The sequence below is a fragment of the Psilocybe cubensis genome, chromosome 4, assembly GCF_017499595.1.
Source record: "Psilocybe cubensis strain MGC-MH-2018 chromosome 4, whole genome shotgun sequence".
Lineage (NCBI taxonomy): Eukaryota > Fungi > Basidiomycota > Agaricomycetes > Agaricales > Agrocybaceae > Psilocybe > Psilocybe cubensis.
The window spans coordinates 2,553,263-2,573,425 of NC_063002.1; the positions used below are offsets into that span (position 1 = coordinate 2,553,263).

Consider the following 20,163-nt stretch of genomic DNA (forward strand, 5'->3'; position numbering starts at 1 on the left):
CCACAACTGTGTGCAACAAAGGTGCAAAGAGCTCGTCATCGCTTGACTTTTTGACTTTATATGGTGACTAGACATATAGAGCTCGGAAACGATTTTCAGGCATACTGTCCGAACAATATTGTTAGTGCTCGCTCTCGACTCTCAATTGAATGTCAAGCTTAAAATTGTTAACAAAAGGTCTGAAATTGTCGTCAACGGCAATTCTTGAATAATAATTATACTTATATTGTACAAATATTACACGTGGAAACCCTGTCAAATTCATTTCATAACTGATATAGATTAGTAGGTGCACTACTGTTATATGTCGGGGGCGATGTGGTATATACTGGATGACCACTAGAATCCGCTTGCAAGAAACCAGAATCACGCATGAATGACATCCACTGCTCATCTATTCCAGATTCTCCTGTCATCATCATTCCAAGGTCAACCAAAGAGGTATCTGTAGGGCCCGCTTTAGTTTCTACTGGTGGTGCATGTCGATTTAGATCGAACTGGTTGGTACTCGTAAAAGGTTGAAATTCAGAGGCGATATTTGTAAAGGTTTCCGGGGCGAGAGGCGTAAACAAAGAAGGGGGGTGCCAACTTTGATACGATGACTGATCGACGGAGTTGGAGGTGCTTCGGTATGCCGATTGATCGATGGAGGTAGAAGAAGCAGGGTTGATATTGGGGTTCGAAGCAAGGTTATTGACTGAGCCATCGTTGCCGGGAGAATGTCGAGATGGCGCATTCGAAGGAGGGTACATTGCAAGATATTCAACCAATGAAGGATGAACCTCCCGACTGAGGTCTACTGAAGGTGTGACTCTGGATTCTTCAGAAGAAGGACTTGAGACAGAGGAGGCAGGGGCCGACGAGGATGATGATTGAGATTGCTTCCTGGTTTTCATGTATTTACTCAGCAGTTTGCTGACGAGTACTCGTGTTTGGCCACCGAACAATGCTAATTCATCGTCTCCGTAATCCGGTTTTCCAACTGAAAGCGTTCTGTTTGGAGCAATGTTCCCAGATCGGAATTGCGAGTATACCTGGAAGGCCTTTTCGCGCATTTTGTAAAGAATAGCCTTTATAAGTCTTAGTCAGCATGTAGTCATCTATAATTTTGTTGATTCGCACCAAACCACTGCGTGCTCGACGAGAATGTGTGGCTCCTTTCTCAAAAAGATCACATGCCAGGCCCAATTCGATGAATGCACTTGCAGCCATGGATGAGGAAGGCGATCGGGTTACGATGCAACCGACGATTATCTGTTTCCACATTAACCTTGGATAAAAACAAAAATTGATATATAACACGAACTGCGGCAGAAAACACTGCGCCCACAAATTCAGCAACAATAACGGCGTATGATGTAAAGGCACTCACAATGTGTCCAGATGCCCCACCATCTTCCACACAACTCGGGAAATCTGTCATAATGATTCAAACTGGACTTTATAACACCAGAAGCGCATCGATAGGCAGCAAGGAATGAAGGAGAGTACGGGCTTTGTAAAGGATTGACAGGGTGATCGAGCATCGCTTGAGCGAAAAAACTTCGATGCAAATATAATAAGGCTTTGGCGTTTAATATAAGCAGCTGGAGTAAACAAGTATTGAAGTAATGCTTACTGATGGAACGATACTGGCCAAGGAGGCAACGTTTCATGTATACTGAGGGGGTTATCTCCTCATCTTCCGGGCTTATGAAAGCGTTCAAGTGAGGGAAAAACGTCTTCTCGCGAAGTTTCCTATCGAGCTCAAGGATCGTTGAATATTGAGGGGCTTGCGCAGTCAAAGACAGCTCGATGACGGAAGCAAAAATCTCCTTGGAGAATTCATATTTCCAACGCATCACTATAACCAATGGTAAGCAATAGAGGTACCGAAACAAAGTAAGCATACATGTGACTTACATCCCACCAACGTGTTGCCCTGAGCATCCAAGGTAGCTTCATCATCATCCGGGAACTCACAGTCTACGTATGAGAGACGAATAGACGGGGGCCTACCCAAAGCAAAACTCTGCCAGACTCATTCAATAACTGAACAAACAAAGCGGACATTTGACGTACATAAAAGAGTTCATGGGAAAACAATTCCCAGAAGAGTCCTCGTCGGCGTTGCACAATCTTGGGATCCATCTGCCATCTAGAACTGTCTCGATCTATGTATTTGTTTACCATGTTATTGTTTGAGACAACCTGAATATTCATGGGCCAAGTTACTCACGAAGCCCCAACTATGGTTAAACAAGTCAGTACTTCACAAGGTTGATGCAAGAAAATAGCTTACGCCTTGGGCTAGCTTTGCGCCAAGGGACGTCAGCGCCCACTGTATACCATTCTGAGCAAGACGATCATGGATAGAGCATCGAAGACGAACTCACAGCACTATCCATGGTGTATCTGTTCCCCGCATTAGCATGGTAGAATGCCATGAGAAGGATCGCTTGGACGGTTGATATCTCAGGGGAGTCAAGCACAGAGCGGAGTGATAGACAAGCGCGGCCTAGATGATAGTACGTTTCTGCCTCTTGACTATCTACCATTAAACATGCGAAAGATGAATCTTTTTTACAATGTTACTTACCTACATGGTTCGAGGGTGAGGTCAACAAGTGCGCCCGCTGAGAAAACAAAATACAACGCTGCAAGTTTGTGGGCTGATACTGGGCTTGTTGAGAGTAGACTTCTATCTTTGACAACCTTATATACCGGGGATAGCATGTCGTCGATCAGTTCGTCTCGTCGAATAGGTCGAAAGGCCCATGTAGCCTGCTCCATGTACGTTTCGCATAGAGACCACGCACGTGGTTCTGGAGGTAGGTGTTCCAACATAAAATCCAGGGGTTTGTCGATGTTGTCCTGAGCGCCGAATGGGAACGATGCAGACAGGCGAGCAATCTCTCGGGATATAGGAATATAGGTCTCGTCTTCTACACCAGTTTCGAGTTGTTCAAGGTCGGCACCTGCCTACAAATCAAATTCAGTACCATACAGTTAACCCGCGGATACTGACAGTACGCACCAAAAATAACGTCTTCGAGGGCTTCATGAGTATTTTTGAGTTCCTAGATACAACGAAAGACGCACCTCTGAACCTGCAGAAGGGCCAAAATATTTTCCTTCCCCGCTTTCGCCTATTGTCATAGTGCCGAAAGCATCGATGGGAGGCTCGATGGAATCTTTACGAACGGGGGCTTCCTTCTCCGGAACGTGTCCTTTCTCCGGACCAAATTTAATGGATAACAATTCTTCTCTCAGAAGAGGATGAGGCTCATTAGATACGCCTGACTGGAAAATAGCTAATGCGTCTTCGAGTTGGCGGATTCGTTGCCCCATATCAGCTATTTTCGTATGTAACTGTGAAGTATCAGCCAGGACGAATCTCATGGGTAATGAAAAGCAAATTAGCGTCAACGCCAGATCTCAAGCTGTAAAAACATACCTCGTCCCTTGTCCGGTGGATAAGCTGCCATTGGGACATATGGAAGGACATCCCCGGCGCACTGGAGCGAATGAGGTCCAGGTATCGATGATTAATGCAAAACACATACCACAAGAACTGCAAGGTAATTTTTTGTCACATTTAAGTTTTAGCCTAAGTATAAACGTAATCAATGGAAGAAAAGAAAGCATATAAGCATATTCTTACCGTCGACACTCTGCGCATGAAATCTATGAGACGATTAATAAAGAATAATGAAGAATTCAGTGTAAAACACACCTCCCCTCGTGCCCTTCTAGAATCAATCTCCTCATCGCTGGTGAGTTTTCTGTTGGTTCTTCGGGTCAAAGGATTATGAGAGGGATCCACAGGCATGCCGGATGCGAAAGGATGGTATGTGAAGGAAGTCAAGCCGTTGTTGTCCAGTGTTGTCTACATGGACGAAAAAGAAAGGCCCCTGCAAGTGAACCCGGACCGACCGGATGGAGGCAATCTAACGCCTCGGCAATGATTTCAAATGCCGATCTATGCAGGTGATCTAATCCAAATATGCACTCTCAATTTGCTCTCAATCATGATCTCGAGACCAGCTATCAAGGCTCAAGCGCCAGATACGCTGATAGTCGGTGGTTGAGTAGATATAGAGTCACCCTTCTGCGAACATATAGCTCATTAAAATGCGCACGGCAGAGCCATTGAAATTTAAGGCGGCACAGAGATGAAGCCAGCATGCTGCTCTTTCGGCAACCTGGCGACTTTGGACGGCGAGCGCTATTTGTATCTTGCGCGATCAATGTGTTCTATTCTTGGAATATCCTCGGGACCCACTCTCCCAAATAACACACAGCCGTTTCTTCTCAATCTCACTCAGTCTTCATAATACCTCTCTGTGCCCGCCTTGATCCAAATTTCGCTGACAGTATCATGAGGCCTCTACGAGTGACTGTAGCCTTTTTCTTTGCACCCATACTAGCATTTGCCGGCCAAGCCACATCTGCAAGAGCAGCCTTATCAGAAAGCAGATACAGTAGAGCTCACTCCCTGGGAGACAATTATTCCTTTGATCCGCGGGACGGGTGGCAGAGCGTTAATGTCACCAATTTGGAATACAAGTATAGGCGCAATACCAGTAATGGTGATCGCAGCCATTCAATCTCTGACAAGAAATCGACCGCACATCCCAAGTCGGGTTTAGGCACGACAATAAGTAATGTCGTCAAAGGCGTTTTCCAAGGATTAAAAGGTTTTGGAAAACCCGAACCCGTAACAATTACATGGTATTGGAAGTGGTTTGTGTGTCATTCATAATGCTAATAGTGGATGCAGGTACACTGGCCACGATTTAGAGAATCCCAGTTGTTGGGCAAACGGGAAATGGGCACCAACTGTAAGCCTCTCTCTATACATCACAAGTGCAATAACCGCTGATCGTCATTTAGGATGAATCGTTCGCATGTGCGTTGACCATGGAAGGATGGACAACTCGCCCAAAGTGTTTCAAATTTTTAGAACGTGAGTCGAAAATTCAACCACTGTTTCAACTAGCAGTAATATCGTTTTTCTCAGTCTGCAAAACGTCCAAGAAGTGTGTTTTTGTGCGGGTGGTAGATACCTGCGCTGGATGTGCAGCTGGTTCCAAACACGTGGATTTAACAAAAGCTGCATTCGGGCAACTTGCCAATTTTGACGAAGGCATTTTGACAGTGCAATTGAGGGCAGCTACTGAACCAGAAGGATGGTGAGTAGGTTAAATTGTCGAATTCAACCCTTCAACTCAGGGTCCGCTCTGTCAGGTATGAAAAACTCTGGGGCCCCAAAGTGGACGACAAAGATTGAATCTTACCATTCAAAAAATTTATCAATCACTAAGAGAAACTGCAAATAGTTAGAATTGAACTCGTGTTAAGGAAAAGATTTAGTTTTGTATTTACCTAGTACTGTATAAGCAGACCCCCTACTCGCCTATACTACTTACGCCTTGAGATTGACTCTCTTGCGCTTTTTACCCTCGGCAATCATAGCTTTTACTTTTTCTTCGTCCATATTTTCTTCTTCATAGAATTGAGCGGTCCGTTCCGAGTCATTTTTGCGTCGAATAAAATGTAATGCAGCTAGATTATAGCTGATTACGTCCTTCTGCTTTTGCAGAGCAAGGCGCAAATGTGTTCGAAGAGGGATTAATGTTGTTCTCATAATGCGGTTGGCAACAATTTGATGATGATGGGTTTTGAGGAGGAAGAAAATAATTCGTGATACCAACGTAATGTTCCAACCCTGAAAAAAGATGATTCAGTATTTTATTGAAAGTGGATCTGGAGAGATTTACTTTTTGTGCCCAGATGTTTAAGTACACCATAAGTGACACAACCTTGTCAAAAGGTAGAACAAGGAGAGCATCCTGCAATGCGGTGCTGGGAACCTTTTCGACAACTCTTAAAACGTATGCTTCAGGTTCCAGATCGTACGCCGCTAGCAATGGATTTCTAGCTGGAGGTTGCATACGCATTGCGTCGTCTTCCGACAGTTTCGCCATGGCTTGTTCATATTCTCTGAACGTTTCACGCTCAGTATCTGCGAGTTCAATGGCTTCCATGATCTTTTCTCCTGCCATGAGGGTTTCAGTAGTTTGTTTCGATACCGCCGAGGCTTCGGCTTCCATAGAACCGTTGGCTGTGTCTCCCTCAACGCCGCTCCCAACCGGCCCATCCACACGATTCAGTGCATCAGCAATCCCGCTTTCGTAGAGCTTTTCGAGCTCTTTTTCCCGTTCTTCTTCAAGGAACAACTAATTGCATCGATTAGTATTATTCAGCATATTGCTCTATATGTAACCCACCGGTTCGTCAAGCTTTTCCCAAACTCGAATGGATTTATCGTGTGATCCAGTGACGACAAAATTACCGTGATGACTGAGGGTTAGTGCCCATATCTCACCATGGTGGCCTTCGAGCTTTTGGATTCCCTCGAACTAGATAAATGGCCCTTAGAGAAGGTATTCGGTCGCTTAGTGTGTTAGTGTGATCACCAACCTTGTCACCATCCCAATACTTGAGTAGTTTGTCCTTTCCAACGGTCCAAAAGTAGTGTGAATTTTTTTCAAACGCAACTTGCATCACACTTTCCTCATGTGCAAAGATGGATTTGTGGCAGTCTCCGAAGTCCAGGCCCCAGATTTTCACATTCTTGTCTGCAGAACAGGTCACAATCAACTTGGAATCATCTGATATGTCCATGGAAAGTACTGGCAACTGTAGACATTATATCAGGCTTGTTATAGAACCAGAATGATCTACGAACCTTGTGTCCGTATAAAGACAAAAAAAATTTCAAGCTGTCTTGATAGAACACCTTCACGGTTGAATCCAAAAGAGCAACAGCCAAGAACTTGCTGTTGGGACTATAACGGACAGCTAGCACATCATCCGCCATTTTCAACGTGCGTATGTGTGTCAAAGAAAGAAGCTTTCCACTTTGTACCTGTGCACAAAAAGTAAGAACAGTAAGATCGAATCAAAGAAAGATACCGACGCTTTCTTCGGTAGCATCTTTCTGTTCTATTGACCAAAATTTGACATCCTTATCCGCGCTCCCAGTAACAAGAGCTTCACCGTCTGAGCGTACGTGCATGGACCAAACAGTTGCGGTATGAGCTTTTATGGTTTCAATGAGAGTCGACGATGCAATATCGTAGATGAGAATTTCTCCAGACTTAGTCCCAACAGCAATCTAAACGTCTGATTAGAACTGCAAACAAACGTGATTAACATGCAACCAACATGTCGGTCCCCAGGCAGGAATGTGCTACAGATAGCATATCCACACTCTATAGTGCGTATACACTGTGTCGTTTTCATGTTCCAAATTTTTACCGAACCTTGAAGAAAATGTTGAGATAAACAAAGGACAAGCTAGTGCCGAACACCAACCATTGGATCCCGAGGCCAGTATCTGATCGTCAGAGCTAAGGCACAGCGTTCTAACATCTGCTCTATGTCCCGGAAGATCCACAACAAAGTTGCGGGTAGCTTCTGGAGGTTCGTCTTTTGATTTGGTTGGATGTGGTATATTGTAAACTTCCAAAGCATTTGAAGACAATGCAACAAGGATCTAAAAAAACATCCTAGCTAAGTACAGATTGATATTGTGATTGAGGTGGAACTTGCCTGGGCGACACCCTTGGACGATGACTGAATTGATCGAAAGTCAAATGACCGGATTTTGCCACTTGCCCGTACAACAAGGTGGGGGGTGATGAAATCCACTATGTTGCTCTCCATATCCACACCCTCATTGTTATCTTCCGCATTCATTTTAACACCATCGACCTTGGTCATTTCTTGACGCTTCTTCTCTTCCAAACGCCTCTTCCTTCGGGCCTGCTTTTTTCTAACTTCGCCTGCTGTTCGGATACGGAAGATTTCGACAGACCGATCATGGGATTGAACCGCAAAATATGGTTGAACAGGATGAAATTGAATTTGTGAAACCCTGTGCTTCGAAGCAAGAGGAAGACTTGACACAGGTTCTATCATCTTTGCGACCTAAGTTGCCAGCAGTTAGAGATATATATCACACAAAAGAAAATTAGCCAACCTCTCCAGTTTCGGTTTCTTTAAGGCCTTTTGCCAAAGCTTCGCGGTCAAATTTCCAGACTTTGAGTTCTCCCTCACCGCTACCAGTGAAAATGAGGTTTTGTTCTTGATTGATTGCTAATGACCAAATTTCAGAGCGATGTGCAACAACAGTTTGAACGCAATGTTGAGTAGTCAAGTCCCAAAGTTTCATAAAAGTATCTTTCGAAGCAGTGACAAGGAGGGCAGGCGCTGTAGATGTAGATGTAGATGGTTGGTCCTCAGAGGTGGAAAGAAATTGAATGGCGGTGATCTGATCGCGATGACCACGAAGTCTATGATAATTTTTAGCCGCGTTAAACATTTAAGTCACTTTGTTTTCTTTGAAAAAACATACGCACCGGTATAAACCAGCCTCCCCAACGACGTCCCACAAAATGATGTCTGTATCTTGTGACCCAGAGGCGAGACGAGTTCCAGTTTTATCAAATGCAAGAGAAGTAACAGATTTTTTGTGGCCGTTGAACGTTGTTAATACAGAAGCAGTCGACGCACTCCACAATCTAATAGAACCATCAGCGTATCCGACCGCGAACGAATCTGGCTGAGGGGATTGGACTATGCAAGTGACTTCCTCTCTATGTCCTGTTTCATGCCACATAGATAGCTATTTGAACTCAGCGACTTAGTGCCAACTAAAGACTGATGACTTGCCATCTGGCCCTTTTTTACATCCCACACAAGGACATCTTCCAATGCAGGTACATATGCCAATTTGCCATCGAAAACTGAATTGGAAGACGAACTACAGACAACTCCAAACGCCTAAAATGAAAATGAGTCGGTATTCCAGACACTGAAAATGCTGTATGCACCTGTGTGGGACCGTGCTTGAGATAACTCTGGACCATTAATTCGAGCAAGAGTGGCTGCAACGCTCTGGACGTCGGAAGAAATTAAAAGTTTTGAATATCATCTGTGCCCGAAATAGCACTGCACGTGATGCCTGATCTCGCTCGATCAACTTGTTCCCGTAGATCACTTTCGTACTCATCACTCTTCATGACCATGATGTTGTACCCAGCCGGTCCAAAAGCCGCCACTCGCTTTCTTGATTTTGTGAACGCCTCTCCTACACCTTTTCATGCTGTTTATAACGCATCTATCCGATTAGAAAATGCTGGTTTCCAAAAGGTATAATAGACTCCGACACCTATCACTTTCATCAGACACTCACAAAATTGTGTGAAGATCAGAGAGAAAGATGAATGGGAAAAGACCATCCAACCAGGAGGGAAATATTACTTTACTAGGTTTTAACTCTCTATATCGACATAACGCATTGCTTACCAGCGTGCAGGAACCAGTCAGCACTGATCGCCTTTACATTGCCTCAAAAGTGGAAACAAGGGGCTGGACTTAGTATTGTTGCTACACACGTCGACAGCCCAAACTTGAAGGTATGGTATTACTACTGTGATGAAATATATATTATCCATAATCAACTATTTCCCAGATCCGTCCCATCTCAAAACGTACCAAATCACCATATCTTCAAGTAGGAGTCGAAACCTATGGGGGCGGAATTTGGCATTCGTGGCTTGACCGCGATCTATCTGTGGCCGGGAGAGTTGTTGTATCCGATAGTGACGGAAACTTCACTTCCAAGCTCGTTAAAGTTGATCGCCCAATTTTGCGTATTCCCACTCTTGCAATTCATCGTATGCGACGAACTTCCTACTGACTGGATTTCGTACTAACTAAATTATGCATTAACAGTGGACAGAAATGTCAATGATAACTTTAAATTTAACCAAGAGACTGAATTCGTCCCTATCCTCGGTTTAATAGAATCACAATTCAACTCGGCACCGGCCAAATCAGATCCAGCCTCTGGTCAAGAACAAAAACCTTCTGTCAAAGCAGCTTCTAGTATTCAAGAGAACCACCACCCTGCTCTTTTGTCCCTTCTTGGAAAAGAGTTGTCAGTTGCCCCGGAGAAAATTCACGATTTTGAACTGTGAGATTCACCCTCTGTTGGTTTATCACTCTTTAACAAATAAAACTAGTTCTCTGTACGACACTCAGCTTGCAACCCTAGGGGGGATCAACAATGAATTCATATTCAGTCCTCGAATGGATAACCTTGTATCTTCGTAAGATACACGTACTCCTCGATGTTTTTAAGACTTGACCATTATTTCAGCTTCTGCGCTGTTGAAGCCTTGGCTGACAGTGCTAATTCACAGTACTTCCCTACACTGGAAGGAAATGTGAACTGTATAGCTCTTTTTAACCACGAGGAAATCGGAAGTGTCTCAACTTCTGGGGCGGAATCCAGCCTTATACCTTCTCTCCTTAACCGACTTTCGCCAACCCCTGGTTCTTTGGCACAATCTATTACACACTCATTCCTCATTTCAGCCGACATGGGTCATGCCGTGCACCCTAACTATTATTCAAAGCATGAAGAAAACCATAAGCCAGTTATGAACGGAGGAATCGTCATCAAGACAAATGCGAAGCAAAGGTATGCCACTGACGCAATTTCGACCTTTATCGTCAAGCAACTTGTCGAACGAAAAGGCGGAAAAGTGCAAGAATTTGAAGTTCGCAATGACATGTGACTGTTTTTTTTCTTTCCTAAACGCATTTTCTCTAATTGCTCTTACATTCACAGACCCTGTGGTTCTACAGTTGGGCCAATGCTATCCAAGATTGGTATCCGCACAGTCGATGTTGGAAATGCCATGCTGTCTATGCATTCTATCCGAGAGACAGCAGGATCCAATGACGTACAGAGTGCCATCGATTTGTTCTCCGCATTCTTTGAAGGGTTCAGCACCCTGGATGCCACTTTGACTATGGACTGAAGTGAGAATATCCAAATACCGGATTAGATATGAATACAACAAGTTACACAAATACTATACTTTTGACATGGGAAAAACCTTGAATGCTGCAAAAATATATCACCGTCTCACTTTCTTTGTAGGTGGTTCTGAGAATCGAGAGTCTGAAAGAACACTGCGTTTCTTTGCAGTACGCGTATAGTGACTGAGTACCCATTCTCGCTCTGCCTCTGTTTGCTCAATAGTTCCTTGCCGAATTTCATACGCTGCTTGGATAATCAGAAATATTTGAATGAAGACCAGCAACAGAACGCACGTCTCATGTCAAATCGAGGCCCGACTTCTGCTAATTGCACTTCACGTCCAGTTTTGACGAAAACGTGATGCCTATATGTCGTTAACGAGCTGAATGTGATAGGACATAAGATTGCACACCGAAAAGAAACAAAATCGTCTTGGTTTGCAAAAGTCATGACTCGCTTGCTGTCTTCCTTGGGGACTGGGAAGAGAAACTTTAGAACATCGCGGATACGTTCGCCGAGGGTAGAACTAAAGTTTTCAAATATAAGATGCGGGTATTGTTCAGAGACCGTCGTGTTTTTATATGTGCTGATATCATGTCGTAAAGCGACATTGTTGAGGGTGAAGTAGACAGTTGGGCCATGAGGGAAGTGCGATACTATGAGGGCGTCTGGTATTCCACGATGCTCATGAACGACAATGAGGTCTGAGACGTCGTTGGCTCTGCAAGCATCTGCCAGCTCTTTCACAACATAGTTTCCTCGGTTGATTCGATGCGAATTGGGAAAAACAAGCCTCAGTTCCTAAAACTCATAATTGTTGAACTACGAGATAAACCATCAAACCTCAAGGCTCACCTTGGAAAACTGAAGAAGTTTTGAGCTGGGATCTCTTGAAGTTGTTATAACAATTTTGGGATCCTGCACACCAGCGCGAGAGTACTCGTTGTCGATGTGAGTTGTTGGTTCTGTACGAGACTGTGTTAAGAGTGCTAACAACAGAAGACGGGAAAGCGATGCACCAGCCTGAGCCTCGTCGAACATAAGATCTTTCCCCAGACTCTTTGCACTCTTCTTCAGTTCCGTCGGCAAGGCCTTTCCACTGGCTAGACTTTCCTTCAGTTGCTGTTTTCGTTCATATGTTTGCCGTTCCTGGGCCTCCAGTGATTTTGCGTATACATATTGCCGACGTTCTCGGATTTGTCTTCTGAGCTGCAAAGTAATGCTTTAAAACGAAGCAAAAGCCTTTAAAGCACGTAAAAACATACCATGATAATAAGTTTCGGTGCAAGTGAAAGAATAATGTCTGTTAACAATTTGATCAAGGACTTTGGGACGTGACATAATTGTCACATCCATTTACGGACCGGTAATGCCGGATTGCAAGGACGGAGTTCAAGCACAAAACTAAACGGCGGTGGAGGCCCTTGGAAAACCCCCCAGTTTTGTAATTTGTTTATTATCGTGCAACAAGCAATAGAAGTGGTAAGGCGAATGTGTGAACATTAACCACTTCCCTGCGCTAATGTACCTAATTTGTACTAAATTTCGGGATTTGTATGCCATCTAAGGGACCAGCTGTAGCCTGCAAGTACCAATATATGTTTGGGTATCGGTATTTTTGGTGTCGTAAGTATACCAAGGATAAAGAAATTCAATGGAACAAGTCAAGATCTGGGTCCTCATCTTCAGAGTCGGGAACTGATTCCTTGTCAAAAGACGGAGGAGGTTCAGGGGAGGGAAGGCTCGGTGTCGCTACGACTATGATACGCTCTGGAGGGTGCTAAGCAGGGGACGAACCACTTACCAGCGCTTACCGTTGCACAATAATTCCAATGCTGGTACCGACTCGTATGTGCAAATGTGCAACGCATTGGCTATATGTTTTGTATATTGAAATAGAATTTTTGATCCACCGAAACTGAATTAATAAGTTAAAGTAGTCAATCAAATGGACCACAGATCCCATGGATTTTACGGGGGCCAAAGTTAAAAGTAGTACTCTGACAGAGACGATCTATGCACCTCTGAGTTCTAATAATGCACTTGTGAGTCGCTCAGCAACGCTCTCAGGTTCCTGTCGAGCCATTTCAATGATGCTCAAAAGCTTCTTGATACCAATTTGCAATTTTGGCTCAAGATCATCTCTACCTCCAAATCCAGCATCTTCCAACATCCTCATTGCTCTCCTCTGATGTTGCTCTGAAGGGAATAATTCCACTTCATGAACCACATGCTCCAATGCACGAAGAGACGAGACAGGAGGAACACGAAGTTCCGAATCGAAGGTTTCTGACAACCCAAGATCGGAAAGAATCGGTCTTAATGATGAGGTAGCAATGATCAGGAGACGGCGGCCCTAACATGTCTGCATTAATAAAATTGTTTGCAGTAAAAAATATATGGCTACAAACTTTGGGAGGACGTCGGTTAAAAAGTACCAATAGAGTTTGAAGTATTGCGTTTGAGAATCTTGCACCCATGGGTGTCCAATCTACATCGATCAACATTCACTCGCAGCTTAAGTTTTGACACAACTGTTCTCACCAATTAAACGCTCGATATTATCGACCACGACTACGCTTAGAGGACTCTTGTAACTGTCGGAGAACACTTTTGTGATGGCAGTAACTTTCTGAGATTCTGAGAATCCGACCATATTATCTGGGGAGATGAGTTTGATGAACGGATATTCCGAAGCCTGAGCAATCGAAGCTCCTAAGGCCGTTTTTCCTGAGCCAGGAGGACCGTGAAGTAATATGCTAACGAGAGGGGTCCTTGAAGATGATCGCACTTGTTCTACGAAAAGCAACCCAGATTTCAGAAGTTCCTGAAACAATGATAGGTTATGGAATGGAAGGCATTACGGGGAGAAGCCCACTTACATCAACAACAGGATCGTAATGAATAATGCCATTTTGAATGACTTGTTGAAGCTCTTCTTCAGAAACACCGAATGCAGGGTGGACCTCATCAAGCGCTCTCATGAAATCGTCCCTGTTGACACGCAAGTTTTCCACATCATCAGATATACCTGCCATTGTACCGACCTTCACATGGCGGTTGAAAGCAAAACTGGTCGCGCTCTTTATCAAGCCTCCAATCTCCGCGCCGGAGAAATTTTTCGTCTGCTGCGCAAGTTCCAATAAATTAACATCTGTGTCCATAACTCCATTGCTCCTCATTTTTGCGGTATGAATGTTCAAAATCTGATAACGACCGTGTTCATCTGGCAAAGATATTTCCATATGAACTTCAAGACGACCTGGCCGAAGGAGAGCTTCATCGATCATGTCGAGACGATTGGTCATACCAATAATCAGAATGTTGTTTAATTGATCCACACCGTCCATCTAAAATAGATAAGCATCCAGTAACACAACAAAGGATGATGATTGTCTGCTTGCCTTCGAAAGAAGCTGGTTGACAACAGTGTCTCCAACGCCTGTGCCATTATTGGTGGATCCACGTTGTTTGAAGATGGCGTCCAATTCATCAAATATAATGATATGTAAGCCACTTTCATCACCCTTTTCCTTGTATTCTTTCTCGGCATCCGCAAAGAGCTTTCGGATGTTTTCTTCAGAGGCACCAACGTATTTGCTTAATATTTCCGGACCATTCACAATTTTGGGCTCTCTAGCATTTAGCATCTTGCCAATTTGTCTAGCAATTAAAGTTTTCCCTGTACCAGGAGGACCATGAAGAATGATACCTGTAACGTCATTGTTATGAATAACCTAGCAATGCGGGACCTGACTTCGCCTTACCTTTGACATGCTGGATTCCGAGTTTTTCCACCAGTCCCGGTGGAAATACACGAGAAGCGAAGGCCCTGCGGAATATTTCACTGAACTCCGTATCGAGACCGCCGATACCCATATCCTCAAATTTGAAACTAGGCGCTAGGATAGCGTTGGCGGGGGCTCTGAATATGTAAATGAATTAATTCCCTAATAAGATAATACAAGGAAGGCGCACTTTTTAGCACTAGACTTGATTTTGATCAAACTATCTGGGGCTTTCATGAAAGTAACGTCCGTTTTTTCAAATAGAATTCCCATGTTTTCGTGTCCTGGTGTACGTTGATTTGTGATAGGGCCTTTCCGTTGTTCATCGGCTATATCCAGCACAGACACTCCTTTGACAGTGGCCTTCAGATTTTGCCCATGATATTCGAAGACAACTAATTCATTTGTTGACATCACAATTCCACCAAACGCCTTGACAAAATTTTTTGCCATATCATCTGCCGAGAATTGTTCGGCAATCTCATGGCCACGGCGCAGAAATCCAACTTCTAGATCGATAGACTGAAGAAATGAAGGCGCAGCTGGATGAGGTGGAGATGGCAATGGTTCCACAGATGCTTGGTCCCCTGTCAATGACAATCCAATCCATTGGCGCTGCATGGCGGATGCACCGATAACTCCCGGCTGCAACTTCCCAGTGTTATCATGTCTGATTCTTTAATGAGTTGATAGAAGGCTCGTGTGCTATGACAGCGTACCGGACGGTCAAAGCATAACTTCCGTTCACAAGTACATGAGTTCCAGGGTTGAAATCAGACGGATGGACAATCAGGCAATTGGTTAACGCCAGTGCATCACTTGGAGAAGCTGCAACTCCGTAACTATCGTAATAAATACAAATCCTTAGTCTCATTTCAAGTGATAACAGCCAGGACATACCTCCCTCCGGAACGAGATGGTGGTGGCTTCCTTGAATACCCCCCTTTTTCAAACAGGGAGCTGGATGGGTCATTATACGCATTAGGAGGGGGCGAAAATTGAGTGGAAGGAGGTGGAGGTCGTCGCGCCGATCGCTGGGTATAATCGTCGGTAGCCTGGGGTATGCGATTATATGGCGGATTGGGAGGGGGTGTATTGGTATTTCCTGATGATCTGAAAAAACTCATTGGAAAATATGCTGATTAAGGCTAAGGTTTATTTTGTGGGTATAAGTGGTCTTTATGAGTGTTGCGCAGTTGTAGTCGTGTTCAAAGAAGAGGTATGACTGTCGTGATCGTGTTCAATGTATAAGGGAGCGCAGTATTGATCGCTTCTTGTCATGCTGACATAAGTTCTCAGAGCTTACTCCGTATCCATGATCTCGAGCGTTAACCAGCTCATCCAGAATCACCTCAATAACCAATTCTCCTAATTAAATGTCCGTACTTAATGACGACTCCCTTCCAAGTACATTACCAGATGTCGACCAGCCGTCATGTCAGCTTTTGGGGCCTACTGCTTTGGTTCGATCCGTTTCTTTGGTATGGTCAACCAACCTGTACTAACGTTGAAGGTTTAGATTGTGCAAGCCTTGATGGGTCTTCTTGTAATACTTTCACTCGTTTATAAGAGGCATAGAGAGACACCAAAGCGTCCCTGGAGAATCTGGCGAGTGATTCAGCTTCTAACATTATGCGCCAACATGCCACTCATTCCTTACACAGGTTATTTGATGTCTCGAAGCAGATATTGGGCCAAGCGTTCGTGCATGGTGCCAATCTTCTCGTTTCCGACCTTGTCTCAAGTCATACATCCTCAAATGCCTGTGTATCATATTTTCTCAATATCTTAATTGACACCACCTTTGGTGAGTATAGAGGGTCGTTTTTCCAGCTACATTTTCATAAGTATCGAACTAGGCGTCGCTCTTATCTACGTGACTCTTCACGCCCTTACCAATCTATTTACGGAGAAGCTCCATATGAAGGGGTTTGAGTCGGGTGTTTATGGGACCCCTCCTTCATTCGAATATTGGGCTCGTCAAGCAGCCATCTACGTTCTCGCTTTGACTACCATGAAAGTAGTTGTCATCACTATTTTAATATTTTTTCCAGGCATTTATGTGGCTGGAGAATGGCTGTTAAGCTGGACATGGAGTGACGATGGAGACAGTCTACAAGTTGTGTTGTAAGGGTCATCACGTCTGTAAACATTCAAATATCTAACATGGTTTCCTTAGTGTCATGGGAATTTTTCCCATTTTGATGAATGTGCTTCAGTTCTGGCTTATCGATTCTATCGTCAAGGCCTCTGCCGCGGGTTCGGTAGCATTGGATGTGGAGCAAGGCAATTATCAGGACCGCGAACCTTTGTTTAATGCAGCGGACGATGACGACGAACATTCAGAAAGATTTAATGCAGATGCTACAAGAACTTCCCGCCATTCCCTTTCCTCTCTCGAATCTGGAGGCTCGCGCGAGAACGTTTCGTTTGGCACAGAAACTACTACCACTACACTGCCAGATGAACGCAAATCAGCTGGAAGCTCTTCTCGGCACACTGTAGACGTTCACGAATATCCGCCGAGTCTCTCAAGTAGTTTTTCATCCAATGCATCTGCACCTACTAGCAGCAAAGTTCCGAGAGAAGCAAAGAATCTTCAGAAGAAGTCGAAACGACGCCAACCGTTGTCGCCCCTGCCGCTGCATTCCACCAAAAACGTCTTACATTCATCCAGTCATACCAAATCTACTATACCCGCTACCCCAAGCCCTCCGGTTGAACCTTCAGTGAACATTCAGGATCGTGGTGAATGGCCGGATGTTTGGGACGAATCAAACGAGTGGGATCAACCAAACGATCACAAGCAAATTAGTTTGACCCATGAGTGGAGTAATTCACAAGCTAAACGGACGAATCCCTGATCTTTGTACTTGATTTATCTGTTCTTTCTTTTCTTTGCAGGTTTTCATTGTTTTCTTCGCATCCTAAGTATCAAATGCCCCTTCACGACTCCTTTTTTATTAGCAAGCAAACTAATATACACATGCCGTCAGCTTAAATAAGTAGTTTCTTCAGTAGGGATAGGTTTAATTGTTTTGTTCAGTCAATAAGCGGAGATATTGTTTGGTAAAAACCAATTCATCGTACGAAGACTGAGGATCAACCTGGATCAACATCGCCATTTACTGTCATTTGATCGGGTGCGGACTGAGAAGAATAAATTACCCGCGCAGAATACTTTGCACACGTGGTGATGTCACTGGGTAAATTTCACAACTTATCAACGTTCACACTTTACTTCCATGTCGGAAACTCATCCGCCACCAGGACTAGAGCCAGCGACCGGTATCAATGGTGCATTACCCGTAGCGACTAACGGCACCTTTTCATTGCAAAATATTCTTAGTGAAAACCATGACGAGATTGAACACCCTGGGACAGAATGCACCGAATCAGGCACCGGCTGGGACGAAGAAGACGCAGAAAAGCCCCTCGTAGATGGCTTTTGTGTTGAATGTGAAGGTATTATTTTTCAACCATCAGGGATATTTAGAAGCTAATGATCACTTTTAAATGTTAAGATCAGCCTGCAGAGGTGTTATGCGAGACTTGCACCGATATCTACTGCGAAGTTTGCTACGCTGCACAGCATCGAAAAGGATCAAGAAAACAACATGTTGTGAAGCCTCTGTCTATCAAAAAGGCGAAGATGAAAGGTTCAACTAAGGAGTCTGAGCCTTCAGAAAAGGCAGGATAACCAGTGTGTGGTCTTTGTTGTGTATCTAACCGGTCTCTACCAGATGAAAGTAGATGGTATAGAAAATGCGGATTCAGACGACGAAGAATGGGAACGTGTCTCTAGTACGATCATTGAAGTCCAGGGTGCTCAGCCAGCTGTCGGCGCCCACGTCGGTGAATGGTTTGTGGAGCGAGCCAAGTTCATTCCATTGCGATTAACGCTTCCCGAGCGCAAATATCTCCGGCTTTTGGAGGCAGCTCTGACGGTGTCTGAATACACGGACAAAATTGATACTCTAGGGTTCGGACTTTCAAAGGCCAAAAGGATTGTCTTCCAAATCCGCGAGCTTTGTGCTATCATGTCAGGCTTGATGATCTCAGCCGATTATAAGCGAGGTCAAGAGCTATTCACCGACCGCGATTTCCAAGCAAATGCCGAATTTTATCAGACTGTTTTTGAGCTCGGGCGTCGCCACAAAATCATGAATCCAGACAAGATGCGGACGACATATGGAAAGCTGATTTATATGCTCCAGGTAGTTTTATCACATTGCCCTTCTTGTTGTATGTGCTCATCATTCGCAAATTGTGTTTAGGATAGTCAAATGCCGGAGGTCAAGGATCTGTTGAACTTTTCTTGTGTAATGCCAATCAAAACTGTTTATGTTGTCTTGGAAGAGCATGATGCTACGGACCTCCTTCGGGATGACCTTATCACAGTTGCGACAAAAGAAATCTATTCTGAAGGTCGCCCTCGACGCGACATTCAGAAAGATATCAAGAACAAGGAGCGTGCTATTGAAACTCTTTCAAGTCGCTATGCGCGCAATGGTCTTACACAGGAGAAGGTCAAGCAATGTCTTTACTCAATTGGAGACAATCATGCGTTCTTGCGTGCCAATCGCGATCCTTGTGAAAGAATGATAAACTATCTAAAAGAGTATTTCCATCCTACTCAAGCTAAGGAGCCACATACAAGCCTTGCAATTCGAAGTGGGAAGGGGGGTGCTCGCTTGTCCCATGATCACAGCAAGCAATACGCATATGTTCTACAAAGCTTGACCCTATGGCGCGAGATTTTGCATGGCAAGTTCAAGTAATAACCTATATGTCAATATATATCGCTCACTTTTTTCCATATCAGACATGTTCCATCTGTGGTCGTTGGCTGAGCAGGACTTATTGTCTGAAAATGTCCCCTATCGTTTGCGAGATACAGGGCAAGGGCTTAATCGCGTCCAGGCCGCTCCAAAAACGTCTCGAATGATGCATACAATACTGCATAAAGCCCAAAAAAGCGTTGGAACATGGATTGGATCAAGTGTCATTCATATGGGAGACCACAATGTTCCGAACGCTCTACTCTTCATTGACAAATATACCCAGATTTATCGTATCCTTTTACCAATATGCAACACCCTTTCACAGATCCCGACATTGTCGACAAAACCTGCTATACACTCGTATATCGATGCTGAGTTCGGATCTGTTGATAATTGCATCCGTGAAATATTAGGCGACTTCTTCAGACACGGATTTGATGGATCTGGCGCCGATAATTTCTTTGACGCAGGAAGCTGTATAGACGGTCGTTTGACAAGTGCCTGGAATTGGTGCTCTTCTCTAGAAAAGAAACGATACTTTCCAATATTTTTACTTTCGGGTAAGCCGTAGTCTCTGTGCTGGATATCATGTTATTAGCTTGTACTTACTGTCGTCTTCAAGGTTTCATTGGTTTCGACGGGGAATGGTAGATTAGATTGGAGTGGTGCCACACATGTTGTGCTTGATTTTAAAAGTAGTATGATAGAT

The 20,163-nt window shown here is 44.2% G+C and overlaps 8 protein-coding genes across 8 annotated transcripts; 4 read left to right on the top strand and 4 right to left on the bottom strand.

The window, feature by feature from the left end:
- Window positions 1–266: 266 nt before the first annotated feature.
- On the bottom strand, window positions 267–3,811 carry JR316_0005035 (putative transcriptional regulatory protein C1F7.11c; the record flags this gene model as incomplete). Its single annotated transcript, XM_047890799.1, has 14 exons — window positions 267–1,070; window positions 1,123–1,270; window positions 1,369–1,843; window positions 1,903–2,011; window positions 2,062–2,153; window positions 2,219–2,228; window positions 2,282–2,320; window positions 2,376–2,530; window positions 2,583–2,961; window positions 3,082–3,376; window positions 3,437–3,497; window positions 3,546–3,589; window positions 3,644–3,666; window positions 3,716–3,811. The coding sequence occupies 14 exons, from the start codon at window positions 3,809–3,811 to the stop codon at window positions 267–269; spliced, it is 2,730 nt and encodes a 909-aa protein (XP_047750560.1).
- A 549-nt stretch (window positions 3,812–4,360) lies between these two features.
- Window positions 4,361–5,272, top strand: JR316_0005036 (uncharacterized protein; the record flags this gene model as incomplete). Its single annotated transcript, XM_047890800.1, has 5 exons — window positions 4,361–4,713; window positions 4,763–4,823; window positions 4,876–4,948; window positions 5,003–5,174; window positions 5,230–5,272. The coding sequence occupies 5 exons, from the start codon at window positions 4,361–4,363 to the stop codon at window positions 5,270–5,272; spliced, it is 702 nt and encodes a 233-aa protein (XP_047750561.1).
- Window positions 5,273–5,301: 29 nt separating this feature from the next.
- JR316_0005037 (putative WD repeat-containing protein C3D6.12) lies at window positions 5,302–8,918 on the bottom strand (the record flags this gene model as incomplete). The annotated part of the gene is made up of 14 exons (XM_047890801.1): window positions 5,302–5,311; window positions 5,412–5,710; window positions 5,763–6,221; window positions 6,273–6,404; window positions 6,466–6,684; window positions 6,734–6,913; window positions 6,965–7,162; window positions 7,213–7,310; window positions 7,363–7,543; window positions 7,600–7,977; window positions 8,030–8,342; window positions 8,409–8,674; window positions 8,722–8,832; window positions 8,883–8,918. 14 exons carry the CDS (start codon window positions 8,916–8,918, stop codon window positions 5,302–5,304), a joined length of 2,880 nt encoding a protein of 959 aa, XP_047750562.1.
- Window positions 8,919–9,075: 157 nt separating this feature from the next.
- On the top strand, window positions 9,076–10,880 carry JR316_0005038 (Aspartyl aminopeptidase; the record flags this gene model as incomplete). The annotated part of the gene is made up of 8 exons (XM_047890802.1): window positions 9,076–9,201; window positions 9,259–9,320; window positions 9,368–9,467; window positions 9,524–9,728; window positions 9,787–10,027; window positions 10,077–10,163; window positions 10,214–10,630; window positions 10,688–10,880. The coding sequence occupies 8 exons, from the start codon at window positions 9,076–9,078 to the stop codon at window positions 10,878–10,880; spliced, it is 1,431 nt and encodes a 476-aa protein (XP_047750563.1).
- A 99-nt stretch (window positions 10,881–10,979) lies between these two features.
- JR316_0005039 (U3 small nucleolar ribonucleoprotein IMP4) lies at window positions 10,980–12,150 on the bottom strand (the record flags this gene model as incomplete). Its single annotated transcript, XM_047890803.1, has 5 exons — window positions 10,980–11,125; window positions 11,176–11,246; window positions 11,295–11,683; window positions 11,738–12,091; window positions 12,148–12,150. The coding sequence occupies 5 exons, from the start codon at window positions 12,148–12,150 to the stop codon at window positions 10,980–10,982; spliced, it is 963 nt and encodes a 320-aa protein (XP_047750564.1).
- Window positions 12,151–12,896: 746 nt separating this feature from the next.
- Window positions 12,897–15,797, bottom strand: JR316_0005040 (Vesicular-fusion protein sec18; the record flags this gene model as incomplete). The annotated part of the gene is made up of 9 exons (XM_047890804.1): window positions 12,897–13,238; window positions 13,294–13,373; window positions 13,427–13,709; window positions 13,765–14,232; window positions 14,287–14,594; window positions 14,650–14,807; window positions 14,861–15,340; window positions 15,390–15,512; window positions 15,571–15,797. 9 exons carry the CDS (start codon window positions 15,795–15,797, stop codon window positions 12,897–12,899), a joined length of 2,469 nt encoding a protein of 822 aa, XP_047750565.1.
- Window positions 15,798–16,046: 249 nt separating this feature from the next.
- On the top strand, window positions 16,047–17,534 carry JR316_0005041 (Vacuolar membrane protein; the record flags this gene model as incomplete). The annotated part of the gene is made up of 5 exons (XM_047890805.1): window positions 16,047–16,133; window positions 16,190–16,282; window positions 16,354–16,477; window positions 16,530–16,797; window positions 16,850–17,534. The coding sequence occupies 5 exons, from the start codon at window positions 16,047–16,049 to the stop codon at window positions 17,532–17,534; spliced, it is 1,257 nt and encodes a 418-aa protein (XP_047750566.1).
- A 381-nt stretch (window positions 17,535–17,915) lies between these two features.
- Window positions 17,916–20,105, top strand: JR316_0005042 (UPF0652 protein; the record flags this gene model as incomplete). The annotated part of the gene is made up of 6 exons (XM_047890806.1): window positions 17,916–18,135; window positions 18,195–18,361; window positions 18,414–18,887; window positions 18,948–19,437; window positions 19,496–20,014; window positions 20,077–20,105. 6 exons carry the CDS (start codon window positions 17,916–17,918, stop codon window positions 20,103–20,105), a joined length of 1,899 nt encoding a protein of 632 aa, XP_047750567.1.
- Between the last annotated feature and the right edge of the window lie 58 nt (window positions 20,106–20,163).